The sequence below is a fragment of the Ambystoma mexicanum genome, chromosome 2q (genome assembly GCF_040938575.1).
Source record: "Ambystoma mexicanum isolate Mex_15411 chromosome 2q, UKY_AmexF1_1, whole genome shotgun sequence".
Lineage (NCBI taxonomy): Eukaryota > Metazoa > Chordata > Amphibia > Caudata > Ambystomatidae > Ambystoma > Ambystoma mexicanum.
The window spans coordinates 454,078,606-454,092,019 of record NC_090924.1 but is presented as its reverse complement, the minus strand read 5'-3'; the positions used below and the strand labels follow the sequence as shown (position 1 = coordinate 454,092,019).

At 45.1% G+C, this 13,414-nt stretch overlaps 1 protein-coding gene across 2 annotated transcripts in view; it reads left to right on the top strand.

Annotated features, from left to right (window-relative positions):
* The window catches only part of FTSJ1 (FtsJ RNA 2'-O-methyltransferase 1), a 328,389-nt gene that overhangs the window by 234,009 nt on the left and 80,966 nt on the right, over positions 1-13,414 (top strand). For both annotated transcript variants that reach the window (XM_069647552.1, XM_069647553.1), the window contains exon 9: positions 4,836-4,919. In XM_069647552.1, the coding sequence (XP_069503653.1) occupies positions 4,836-4,919 (84 nt within the window). The remainder of the gene's footprint in view (positions 1-4,835; positions 4,920-13,414) is intronic.

Sequence of the window (13,414 nt, the reverse complement as noted above, 5' to 3'; positions counted from 1 at the left end):
GCCACCTTCTCACCCCCTCCTTCCCTCTGGCTGACTCTCACCCTGCCACAGCCCTCTCCACGCTCCACTCTGCTATATCCGATACTCTTGATATCCTTGCCCCTGTCATGAGAATCCGCCTGAAGCCCAAAGCCAAGTGCAACTCCTGGTATGACTCAGACCTCGTCACCCTAAAACGCAAGTGTAGGAAATGGCGTGCTTCAAGTTCATCCTCTCACAAACTGGCCTGCTGCAAAGGCAATACCGGCTCTCCGTCCTCACCAAGAAGAGAGCTCATATCCAAACCTGCATCTCTGCGGCATCTAATATCTCGGCTGAACTCTTTAAAATCTGCAAGGAACTGGCCAATCCTGCCGCAGTCTGTACCTCTCCTGTCCCTTCCCAGGCCATCTGCACGGCACTGGCTTCTGACTTCATTTCTAAAACTCAGGACATCCTGTCCTCACTCTCCTCCTCTCATCCCCCTCCCGCTATTCCCTGTACTTCCTCTGGCCCTTCTGCAGCCACCCATCCTCCCTCCTTCTCTACCTTCCCCCTTTTCTCTCCAGACAAGGTTTCTAGACAAGTCCAATCTATGAAAGTCTTGTCGATCAGGTTCACCCCTGTTCCTCCAAAACTATCAAGGATCAAATCAACTCCCTGGCACCTCCCCTGGCGGATTTCTGCAATAACTCCTTCACCACTGGAGTCTTCCCTTCCCCCCCCTGAAGCACTCCCTTGTGCACCCTCTTCTTGAGAAACCCTCTGCCGACCCCTCCTGCCCGGCTAACTATCGCCCAATCTCCATAACTCGCTTCCTGGGCAAGCTCCTGGAGAAACTGGCCATCTCCCAGCTCAATCTCCACACTGAATCTGTTGGTTTTCTTCATGACCATCAGTCTGGCTTCAGAGCTGCCAGTAGCACAGAAACTGCTCTCCTGAACATCCGTGAAGACCTGCTCTCCAACCTCAACTCTAACACCCCTTGTGTTCTTATCCTGCTTGATCTCTCTTCTGCCTTTGACACTGTCAACCATGCCATCCTGCTCAACCGTCTCCGTGATAACCTGGGTATCACTGGTCAGGCTCTGGCATGGCTGACTTCTTTCCTCTCCCACCGACCCTCCCAGGTCCAACTTAGGTCCTTCCTCTCTGACATATTTTTCTCTATCTGTGGTGTCCCCCAGGTATCTAACCTCTCTCCCTGGCTGTTCAACCAATACCTGGCACTCCTTGCCCACCGCATCGCCGCTCTGTGTCCCAACTTTCAGTGCTATGCGGATGATACCCAGCTCATTTTCCGGCTACCCTCGGCCTCCTTCTCTCCTTCCCTCATCTCTGACTGTCTGTCTGCCATCCAGGAATGGTGTGCCGCCAACGGCCTCTGCCTTAATGCCAGTAAGACTGAGATTCTACTCATCGGCACACCCACTCCCTCCTTCCCTGCAGCTCTCTGGCCGGCCTCTCTCGGCCCTCCTCCCACTTCCACCTGCAAGGCTAAAAATCTCGGGGTCATCTTCGACTCTGCACTCTCCTTCTGCCCTCACATCTCTGACGTCTCTAAGAAGTCACACTACCAGCTGCACCTCCTTAGAGGTATACTTCCTTTCCTCTCCTTCCCCCAGAAGCTCACTGTCTCCAGAGCCCTGGTCCTCTCCAAGCTGGACTACTGTAACAGCCTCTATCTAAATCTTCCTGCTTCCACTCTCCACCCTCTGCAACTTATCCAGAACAGGACTGCAAGACTTGTCCTTGGCCTCAAGCCCAGGGAACGTATCTCTCCAGGACTGAAATCTCTGCACTGGCTCCCAGTGGCTGCGAGGATTACATTCAAAACCCTCTGCATTGTACAGAAGGCCTTCTGGGGTCTGGGGCCGCAATACCTTCAACTCTCTCTTTCTAAATATCTTCCTTCTCGAGCTCTTTGCTCATCTGCCTCCAACTCCCTCAGGGTCAGTCACTTCTCCAAGCAACGAGTTGGTGGCAGATCACTCTCTTCGGCAGGGGCCTCTCTCTGGAACGGCCTTCCTGCCTCCCTGAAACTCGAGGGGAACCATCCCCGGTTCCGGAAACACCTCAAAACGTTCCTCTTTGCTTCTGCTTTCTCTCCTCCCCTCCCTTCCTGACTGAAATTGCACTGGTTACCTGGCCACCGTTTTCTGATCTCTGGCCCAGGCCCCGTAAACTGGCCACCTGCACTGCCTCCCTGGCAACCCCTGCACTTGGGGACCGTTTTTTCTGTATCCCTTCAGTCCCCCTTCCAGCATTTATGTCTGCACTTCCTTGCACTTGCCACCAGCTGGCTGTTTAATGTGTTTTATTTATCTTATTTATTCCACTTCCCATGTACTGCACTTTCCCCTCTCCCTTCCCCCGCACACTTTTCTTTTCCCCCCTTCCCATGCACTTGCACGATCTGAATGACACCTGCCTAGTAGGATCGTTGTCTGTCCTCCCTTTGTTCCCCCCCCTTGCCACGTCCCACCTTGAAACACTTGTGTATAGGCGCGTTATAAATGCCATATCATATATCATATATCAGATCCATAGACTGTGTCCAAATGACTTTGGCTGTCCTGGCTACCTAAAGGCACTCTCCATTGATTTTGATACTGTTTGTCCCTCAAATGTGGTAGCTTGTTGTATACTGGTACTGCAGGGAAAGGCTCATCTAGACTTCATAGGAGGATTCAGTTGTCCTCACAACTACTAAGAAATTGTTCTAACTTTTTTTACTTCCTTAACCATTTCTTATATGCAACTCAGAGTCTACAAAAGTATATTAGTGTGATATATAAATGCCAAAACTATCCTTGTGAATGAAGTCACCTCAGGGTGTAGGAATAGTGTATTTAGCATATCCAAAGATTATCCACTGGCTTTATTTGACTCTGAAAAGTAATTTTTAAAGTGTATTTGAATTGTTAAAATTAATTGCCTTTTTAAAGAATGCTTATTTAAAACTGACGTTAAAAAACTATTTATAACTGAAACCTTGAGTGTAAGTGTTGGCTACTTCTATTTACAAATTTCAATTGTACAGCTCACATTTACCCCCTGGCTGCTCAGTCACACTACCAACTTGTGTCGTAGAGACCTATACCAAAAGGTGTGACTGCACCAATTCTTACCTAACACACTTTCCCTCCATAGTTTCCTGTGGAACCGCATTCTTTTTGCTCTGTTTTTGATCCTGACATGACTTTTTTAAGGTAAGTAAATCATTCAGCTGTACTTCCTTCCCTTCATTTTTGCTCACTTGTTTTGGGGAAGCTGATCAGTCCTTCAGACTATCAGTACTGGGAAATGAAATTCTTGTATTTTGTAATCTTGCACACAGCACCTTAGAATGCAGTGCAATGGGGATAATGTTCGTATCCCCATAGTTTTTTTACACATGAGATTTATGGTTATTAAACATGGCCGGTGCCTTTTTAAAAGGCCCATGCCACATGATTTATGCTTGCTCTCTGGCCATATTGGGGGGGGGGGGTGTGTGTGTGTCTGTGTTTCTAGGGATTCCTGGCTCCAACGTAGATCTGAAGAATAAAAACGTATTCGGGGCTCAATGGAACCCCACTCCACTTGAGATCAAAAAGTAAGAGACGAGTACACATTCAAAATTGTTTGGAATTTAGAAAATATATTTTAAAAAGTTGCCCTATGTGAGACACGTGTTTCAGCGAATCTCTCGCCTTTTTCAATCTTTCAATCAGGGCAAATAGGTGAAAGCTATAGGTCAAATCTCGAGTTAGTTGGTGGGGTTCATGGGATAAATTCCGCCTCGCAAGAGGTGGTCTCAGTCACAAGCGTCGGCGTATAGCTTCCAGGCTTGATCTCAAGTGGAGTGGGGTTCCATTGAGCCCCGAATACTTTTTTATTCTTCAGATCTACGTTGGAGCCAGGAATCCCTAGACAAAGAGCCGCCCGTTGATGACCCGAAGACGACTCCTGAAGTAGCCCAGCATCCCCTCCACTGTCCGGCCTGGGGAAGCCATGCTCCTCTGCTAATTCTCTGAAGACCCAGAGTGGTGCTTCCGCCATTGGACTAGTGTGACCAACTGGTCTCGACACCTTCTCGGGGATCCAGGCCTTCAGAGCCTTTGGAAGTTTGACTTTTGGGCACAGGGCCCTATTCATTTTACGGTTTGAACTTCTAACTTTGGGATAATGTACTTGTGATTGGTCCTCATGTTATTGCATCAACATTACTTACCTGCATTACTGGATTGTTATTTGATGTCTCTTAAGTGAACCAAATGATGATTCTATATTTTTGTATTATAGAGTATTGTGTGATATTACTACCTGCTAGTTTTGTTGTTCAGTGTGTTCATAAGGCCTGAATACATTTTAATAACTGACTGTCCAAATCAAATTGTTTGCTGTTTTGTGTGGATTCATTGTGGGCCCCCGACACCATTCTTGCTTTCCGGAGACAAAAGCTTGACTGCTCATCCACCTACCTTTTAGAGGGTTTTGGCTAACCTCTCAGAGCTCCCTGTTCATCATAATTAGGGTGGCCTCCTAAAATCTGTCCACTAGGCCAGGTTCTAGAAATCCATCTCAACCAAAAAACCCTGGCATAATCGCAGTATGCACTGTCCCCGTGTATTTAAAATGCTACTGATTTTGCAGATGGCAGGCTGGAATCTGGGAAGCAACATTGTGTGAACAAGCTTCTGTTTGCTGTGCCCCCTTGCATTTACTGCGTCCGAGTTGCCTTCAGACTGGCTAGATTAGGTCCAAATATGTAGCATTTAATAGCTGTTGGTGCTGATTTAATGGATCATTTAAAAATAAGCAGCTGAAAAACTGCCTTAATCTTTCTTATTGCATCTCTGCCTTTTTCACAGAAGCCTTTGTTGTTTGTCGCGGTTACTCCCCTCCTGAGGGCTACGTGCCAACCATGTCGAACCCACTCCTTGATCACTGCTACGGTAAGTATATTAAAATCCTCAATATTATTATGTAAAGAGGGACACTTCTGTTTTTTTTTTAACGTCCTCAAACCATTTCCTCCTAGCTGCCTCTTGAATGCGTCATAATGTTCAGTCATCATATTCTATCCTATATATATTTCTGAAGCATGTGGATCTTGCTTAGAATCACATGCTTTGTTTAGGCCGGCATCTAGTGGTTGGTGCAGCGCATTTCATGATTGATTTTTGATTTTGAAATCCCTACTGTCACGTTTACTGTGCCCATGATCCTTCACACGTCTAGGTGCACAGAATTAATTTCTTCCTTTCGTCGCTCTTTGCAGAGTTGGTCAAAATAATACTTTTGCTCGTGATCGAGCGTAATATTAACAATTATATTTGATATACTTGAACCGTCGTTGCCAATACCTTTCCACAGAGTATGCGGCGCACCGCAGCTTCGCAGTTCGGTGTTAGACAGCCTGCAGCTTCAGACTTGGGCCTACACAGTGGGTGAGTGGGGAAAGACACTTGCACTTTATAGTTTGAGGAGAATGTCTCCATATGTTGCTTCATTCATAATTTTAATCTAACGGCCCACCATCTTTTGAAATTGAAAATACTCATTTTAGTTCTGGCCCACGTGTAACAAAGTTTCATTGGAAAGACGCACACAAGGTGTTTGTCTTTCTAGAGACCACCGGCAAGATAAATGCCACTTGTGTAAGCTCTTGAACACCCTAAAGGATCGGAAATAAAAACTCTGGGCAGCTTTTGCAATGCGAGCTTGAGGCATCAACGGAATACCCTGCTGGTGCAGAGGAATTCAAGCCAGAAAAGGGCAGCCCAGGCTTCGAGATTTCAGAACTGGACACTGAAGATTCCTGCGGGCCAGTCCCCAGCGTCGAACAGCAGGAGTCACGCGCTACTATGGAGGCGTCCCTTGTTGACAAGGCTGAACACTTTAAACCCGTACATGATACCGTTTTGGTGCATTCCGCAGGGAAGCTGAGCAAATCAAAGCATGTCACAAAAAATATTTAGCTCACAAGGACATTTTCGACACAAGTTCTGAAATTGTTGGCAGAACAAGGATCCTCGGCGCCAACCGGATCATCGAACAAGGAACCTCTGCTCCGAGTGCCTTACACTCGATGCATATTCAAAAGTCTACGTCAACAGTCTGTGCTCCGAAGGATAATACAAATATAAATGAGGCTAAATGCCATGTGCCCAAAACACACATTTTTTGCATGCAGAAAAACAAAAGCTCACATCCAGAAACTAGTTGCACTGGAAAAACACACACACACACACGCACGCGGCAGTGTAGAAGAGGAGATTGTTTTTTCCCCTCCGGGTACATCCTCTAAAACATAAACAGGAATTACAGGAGGAGCAGTACCTTTTAAAAAAATTAAGAACAAAACCAACTGTCCCTTATCTGAACCAGTGGAAATAAAACTTTATACTGATGAAGTAGAAAACACAGGCACTGACCTGGAAGAACTTCCCATGCCCCCACCAGACATTTATGACCCCATTTCCTCATCACCATTTGATGACCATATATTCCATAATGATCGGCTAAAAAAAAGCTGCACATTATTTTAAAATTGATACTCTGACATCTGAGGAAGATACATATTTTCTGGACGTCTTCCCCAATGAGGAAAAGCAGGTTAGCCAATACATACCATAACTTAAATTTGTTAAGATGGCTAGACCCCTCCCTAGTTACACCAGTGTTAACAAAGCTGGTTAACTCACAAATTGAGAAAAGGTTCAAACCATCCCCTAAAGACCACACCCTCTATTTATCAGGAGACATTTAAAACCAGACTCCCTGGTCGTTACTACAACACATAAAAGCATGACAACTCCATTGGCAACGTCATAAGGCCCTCCTAATAGAGAACGTAAAAGCTCTATGCCCTGAGCAAGAAGGTGGCAATATCTGCAGCATATTAAATGCAAATTGCCAATAATGCATCCCTAATGGTTAATTTCAATACAGCCCAATGCAACACCCTGGTAGAGCTTAGTAATAATGTCCATGAACCCCTGAGAACTGAAATGCACAAAGCATTATCAAACAAACTGCTAATGCGGTTCTAACAAACAGCATAAACACTGCAGATACTATTGGTAGTGTGACTGCTCAGGGGACCTTAATAAAAAGGAACCCACACTGTACAACTTGTTCATGAAGCCTCTCTTCGACAAGCTCGGCTCACTTGGTATCGCGTACACAAATTACACTGACGATACGCAGGTACTCTTACCTCTCTCTGGCTCATACCTCAAAGACGCAGATGCACTTCACACAATTTATTCCACCATCCAGGCCTGGATGGTGGTCAATGGCCTCTGCCTCAATGGGAATAAGACAGAAATAATTATACTAGGTCAAAAGAATACTCTAATCAAACTTGATAATCTGTACGCCAACTTTACCATTGATAATGCTATCATCCCTGTGTCCACAGCTATCATTCCTGTGTCCACAGCTGTCAAGACCTTGGGGGTCTACTTAGACTCCACTCTATCCATGACTAGACAGGTTAGCGCTATCACATCCTCATCCGCACACACCACCAAGCTCATAGCCATAACGCCTTACTGATCCAAACTCAACTGTCTATCAATAGCTAGAGCAACTATTGGTGCCAAACTAGACTATTGCAATGCTTTACTAGCAGGAACATACAAAAAAAACCTAAACAGATTACAAGTCACGCAGAACAATGCACTTCGTGCAGCCTTAAGCATCCCAAAAAGGGAGCATTTTTCTCAGGCCAGACAATCAGCTCAATGACTCCTGGTCAAAAGCAAACTTTCAAGATCCTTACCCTCACACATAAATGCCTCACTCTCTCTGCACGTTCATATCTATCAGAGACAATCACCAAATCGTTCTCTACACGACTCACTAGGACCCAATACACCAACCAACTTCACGTCCCACGAATCAATAGGGCCAAAGCTGGTGGCATAGGCTTCCCATACATTGCTGCCAAATCCTGGAACGCACTACCCTCGGACATCCGAGCAGAAAACTCGCTCCTTGCCTTCCGAAGAAAACTCAAAACCTCACTTTCTGTTCTGTAAATTGCAACTGTTTTTATGCTGTCACTTTAATCTGTCTGTAACAACAGCAACCATACTGTAAATTGCAAATGTCCATTTATCTGTAACTGAGATCTGTGTGTAACAAGCGCCACGATGCCCCTGGGCTGTTGCTTGCTCTACAAATCCGAATAAATAAATATGCATTTAAAAAAAGGAATGCTTAGCTCAGACACTTGTGTTTTAGAGTAGAAACTCAAGCAACATTGCTAAATCTGCCAATAGAGAACAATGTATTTGGTAAAGCCGTCAATGAGGCACTATAGACTGCAAAAGGACCATGAAACATGAAAGAAAGACACTCCACGCGCCAAGTAAGATGATCACCCAACTTTATTAGTTGGGTAGTACAGCAGAAACCCCCAGCACAACCAGCCTTCACCCTGATCTCCAACCACCTCCCTTCTGAATCATAACATTCCATCCCTTGTTGTGCTGGCCACATTCCATAGCCCGGTTCAATATTCTAAGGGAAGGAGCACATTACAACACATCTCCTGCCCTCAACTCAATAGAAAAACATTTGGTAATTTCAACATAACCTCCAACAGCTTCAACTATGTACAAAATAAAAAACTTCATTTGGAATCAACAATAATGTCCTTGCAAAGGATTCCTCCGGAGGATCCCCAGGCTTCATGAAAACAGGTGAGAAGCACATCTTGTCTTCAGGCGACTATACTATTTATTGAATCGAATTGATCCGTGCGACCCATGATGAATTCCACACTTGAACTTCACGCACCCTAACCGCTCCTCTGAGAACCTCCATTACCTGGAACAGGTTGGAATATAATGGGTCTCCTTTTCTTTTCACAACCCCTTTCTTGATACACACACAATCACCAACAACAATTTCCACCATCACCACAACGTTTCATTCATCTTTCGCCTCACCTATTCACGTTCCTTGTCATCCATCTTCCCTCTCCACTCTTCCACAACACAATCAGAATCCCGTGCTCTGCCTAGCCAGGGAGGTGATATCTTTGTGCTGGGTTTTCTCCCTCTCATTAATTCAAAGGGACTCAACCCCATGGATGCATGTGGGGCCAATCGCAAGTCATACAATCTTATCACTGACAACCACCTTACACATGCTCCTGCCACCCACACTGCCTCCATCACGCAGCGATTTACCCTTTCCACCACTCCATTGGTTTGTGGTTGATAGGCCGCTGTTCTTTTTTGCTTTACCCCACAACATTTAAGATACTCTTGGGAGCACCCTCCAACAAACTGTCTACCAAAACAGAATTCGGCAACCCTTCCCTCTCTAACACACTATGTACATACTCCAACATTGCTTGGGCCGAGATATCTCGCACAAGCTGGAACTCTGTGCACTGTGAAAACAAATCAACTACCACCACAATGAATTTTCCATGCCCACTGCCCATATCCACAGGACCTAGGCTATCCAGCGCTAAATCACATCACACCTTCTCAGGTGTGTCTACTTTCACCATAGGTTGTTGATGCACCACATCGCTCTTGCCCGAAACGTCACACTCGATGCACCTCCCCACCATTCTCTCTAAATCTCGGTCAAAACTAAGGCCACCAATATTCACTTCTCAAAACTGCTTTGGTTTTGGAAACTCCAATGTGTCCCTCATGAGCAACGTCAACAATCCTCCTCCTTGATGCCATGGGCACAACTACCCTGTGCCACCTGTACAAGATATCACTCTCAACACACGGTTCCGTTCTCACCTCCTATAAACCTCTCTCCTCCCCACTTAACAACCTCTTTTCCGGCCAGCCAACCTGTACAAATTGTACAACTCTCCTAAACCCTTCCTCCTCCCTCAAGGCCCTGGTCCACTCTTCGAGTCACCACACCATTGTGAGTCATGAACACCGTGTCAGTAATCGCATCCTCCACATGGCATTCACCATCTCCTCCCTCACTCTGGTTTAGTCTCGAGATGTGGTCCGCCAAAACATTTTCCCTACAAGGAATCGCTTCCATGACAAACTTACGTCCTTCCATCCTGGCCGCACGGCAGGCCACCCTCCTACTCACTTTCTCCAATTACCTTCTCTTCAAAAACTACCTTTAATGGCCTGTGGTCAGTCCTGATGGTAAATTCTGCACCCCAAACAAAATTTCTAAATGTCTCCACACCCAATTGACAAGCTAGGGCCTCCTTCTGTAAAACAGACAAATTCCTCTCTGCTCCTTTGAACATCTTTGCCGCATGAGTCACAGTTACTACTTGACCATTTTCTACAATCTGCGTCAATACATTTCCTATCCCTCAGTCGCTGGCATCCACGGAAATTATAATCTTCCGCCTGTTATTGAACATGGCTAGGGGTCTTGCCATGTCAATTTCCCCTTTTATCTTTTGAAATTCATTTTCAAGAGAATCATCCTGGAAACAATGCACATCGGAAGTATCTTTTAGAAGCTTATCCATTACCTTCTGAAAAACCAATGAGGCCGAAACAAGACCAAATGGCATCCTGCAGAATTGAAATATCGCCTTGTGAATAATGAAAGCAGTTAACTCCCTAGACCAACCTTATCTGGTGATAGGTGAATGCCATGTCTAACTTTGAAAAATACTTTGCCTTTCCTACCATTGCCTACATGTCATGTTTGGAAGGTGGTGCCTCTCTGCTACCATGCATTTATTCAGTTGTCTTGGGTCCACACAGTCTTAACTCTCCACTGGTCTTTTACACTACCACCAGAGAAGACGCCCATTCAGCACTTCCAGCAGGTTCCATAATGCCAGTTTCACTCCATTTTTTTAACTCACTGTTTACCCCATCTCTTAACACCATTGGCACTGGTCACAACTTAGCTGCCACTGGAACGCTCCCCTCCATGAGGACAATCCTATGCACCATACCCTTCCCACATCCGATATCCTTTGAGAATACTTTGGGATATCGTTCCACCATGCTAACCTTTTCCCACACGTGTAATACCTGCTCATCGGTGTTGGGATGCAGTCTTATTTTAAGACCCCTTTGTTCTCTCCATCCCAGTAGCATTTCGCCACTCTCGGTGACGTAAACCTTCCCATGGGGTTCTCTCCACTTGAACTGTAAATGGACAACACAACATCCTATGACATCTATTTTTCCTACGTTGTACCCGCCGGGCCCTTTCATCTGAAAGTAACAAGTCACCCACTTTTCCGCCCACCTCCTTTTCATATGCTTTCAGTGACATTAATGACAATTTAGCTCCCGAATCTGCCATCATCGGTACAGTTCTTCCATTAATATCAGTGAATGGACTGTCACCATAGTCAATTTCATTACATATGACCATGTTCACCATTACCACTTCTACTTGTTTTTCCTCAACACCTGATGACTCTCCTCATTTACGTACAACACTTTTCTCCCACCTCCAAGAGAATAATTTTTACAGCAATTAGCATAGTGATCCCACCTTTTGCACTTGGCACATGTTACTCTCCTACCTGGACATACTGGGGAGCTTGCAAAGTGGTTGGCACTGGCACATCTAAAACAAAGCCTTTCGTCGGTTTTCTGAGCTTTTGTTTTATCATTTATCATTTTTACCATCTGAAATATTGCGAGACCTTTGCCCACTACGTTTTATTTTTCTTCTTCTTTACTCTGGCATTCTCTTTCCCTGGATCTCCCACCCTTAATAGCTCAATAGCTACACGGTTATTTTCCTTATTGTTCAGTTTGGCGACACATGCTATGGTGTGCTCTTCTCATTTTGCTATTGACACCACCTCGTCTAGACTTGGTTCATCCTTAAGCCATAACTCTTCTCTTATTTTATTGTTGCAACAGTGGATCATAAATTGATCTCTTCTGTGTTCATCCAACTTTTTGCCAAATTTACAGCTGAGAGATAAATGTCGTAATGCCGTTAGGTACTCTTCTACAGACTCCCCTTCTTGTTCCCGTATGCCAAAATTATATCTCTCAAGGATGGCGCTAGCTTTAACATTAAAATGGAGATCAAGTTTATGCAAGGCTGCATCAAACTCGTTGGAGCCTCCTTCCTCATCCAACTCAGAAATTTCTGTCAAAGTTGCGTGAATTAGTTGGCCCTCATACCTACCCCCTTGAGTCCCATCCTCGTCACCAGTGAAAAAAAGATGCTCCACGCTCCAGGTAAAATGATCACCCAGCTGTATTAGTTGGGAAGTACAGCAGAATCTCCCAGCACAACCAGCATTCTCCCTGATCTTCAACCGCCTCCCTTCTGAATTGTAACATTCCATCCCTTGTCGTGCTGGCCACATTCCATAGCCTGGTTCAATAGGGAAGGAGCACATTACAACACAACGCTCAAAACATTAAACCATATCACAAACAGTCCTTTTCAACAAAGAGAATTGCAGTTAAACCGCTGTGGTTTTCATGGCTAAAGATATTGAAGGTCTTCATCTCAGACAACGTACTCCTCGGATGCAGGCTTCTCTTCATGATGATTCGATAACCAAGGACAATTGTCAAACACAGTCTTCTTTTCCAAGACAATTTAGAAGAGGACGGAGAGCGCAAACCGCAAGAGGTTCAGTTACACCCGCAAAACAATAACTTCCTATCAGGTTCCCTTCCCATATCGTCCCAGTAGGAGGGTCACATAACATTCGCCCACCTCGATCACATCAGGCAAGTGGGCGTTGTCAACAGTAAAGCACGGGTATTGCATGGACTTTCAAGAACAACCTGTTAAGGAGAATTCTCATAAATGGTTGATTTCCCTTACCTACTGAGTCCCTGAGCAGCTTTGTTGGATTTCTAGGATTTCTTTTTTTTCACCTGGTGACAGTGTGAGCCTTTTTTCCCCACTCTTACATTTGTTTTGCTATTTGTGTTCCTACTTTTTGTGTATTCTTGGGCACTGGAGCCTCACCTACTCCAGGGCACCATACTTTTCATGTGTTACACAGCACCTTCAGTGCAGTGACACAGGGTTGTCTTTTAGACTTCCCACCAACTACATTTTCTGGGGCTGACGACAGTCCCCCAGAAAAGGGTAAAGTTGCCATTAACTTTACCTTAGTCACTTTAAACCACAGACCCAGTACACCCCATCTTCCATGGAGTATTGGAAAGGGTTAATTCTTATCCCTTTTTGTCTGTCCCTCTTGCGGCATTGTTTCACTCCCTTTACATTAAGACTTGGCTGGTGGCAGTGGTATCTACCCTAACTTTTCTACCGCGATTATTTTATATAAACGTGGTGATGTTTTAGGCTATTATATTAGCCTCAAACATAAACCCGCTTGACCAAATGCATTTTATTTTGGCTCTGGCCGGGTTTATTCGCCATTTCTTTTTGTTAAAGTCTTTCTTGTGTTTTACTCTGCGTTCCAAACCAGGTTTGGTCCCTTTGTTCATCGCCTTTTCGCGGGCTTCCACACAGATGC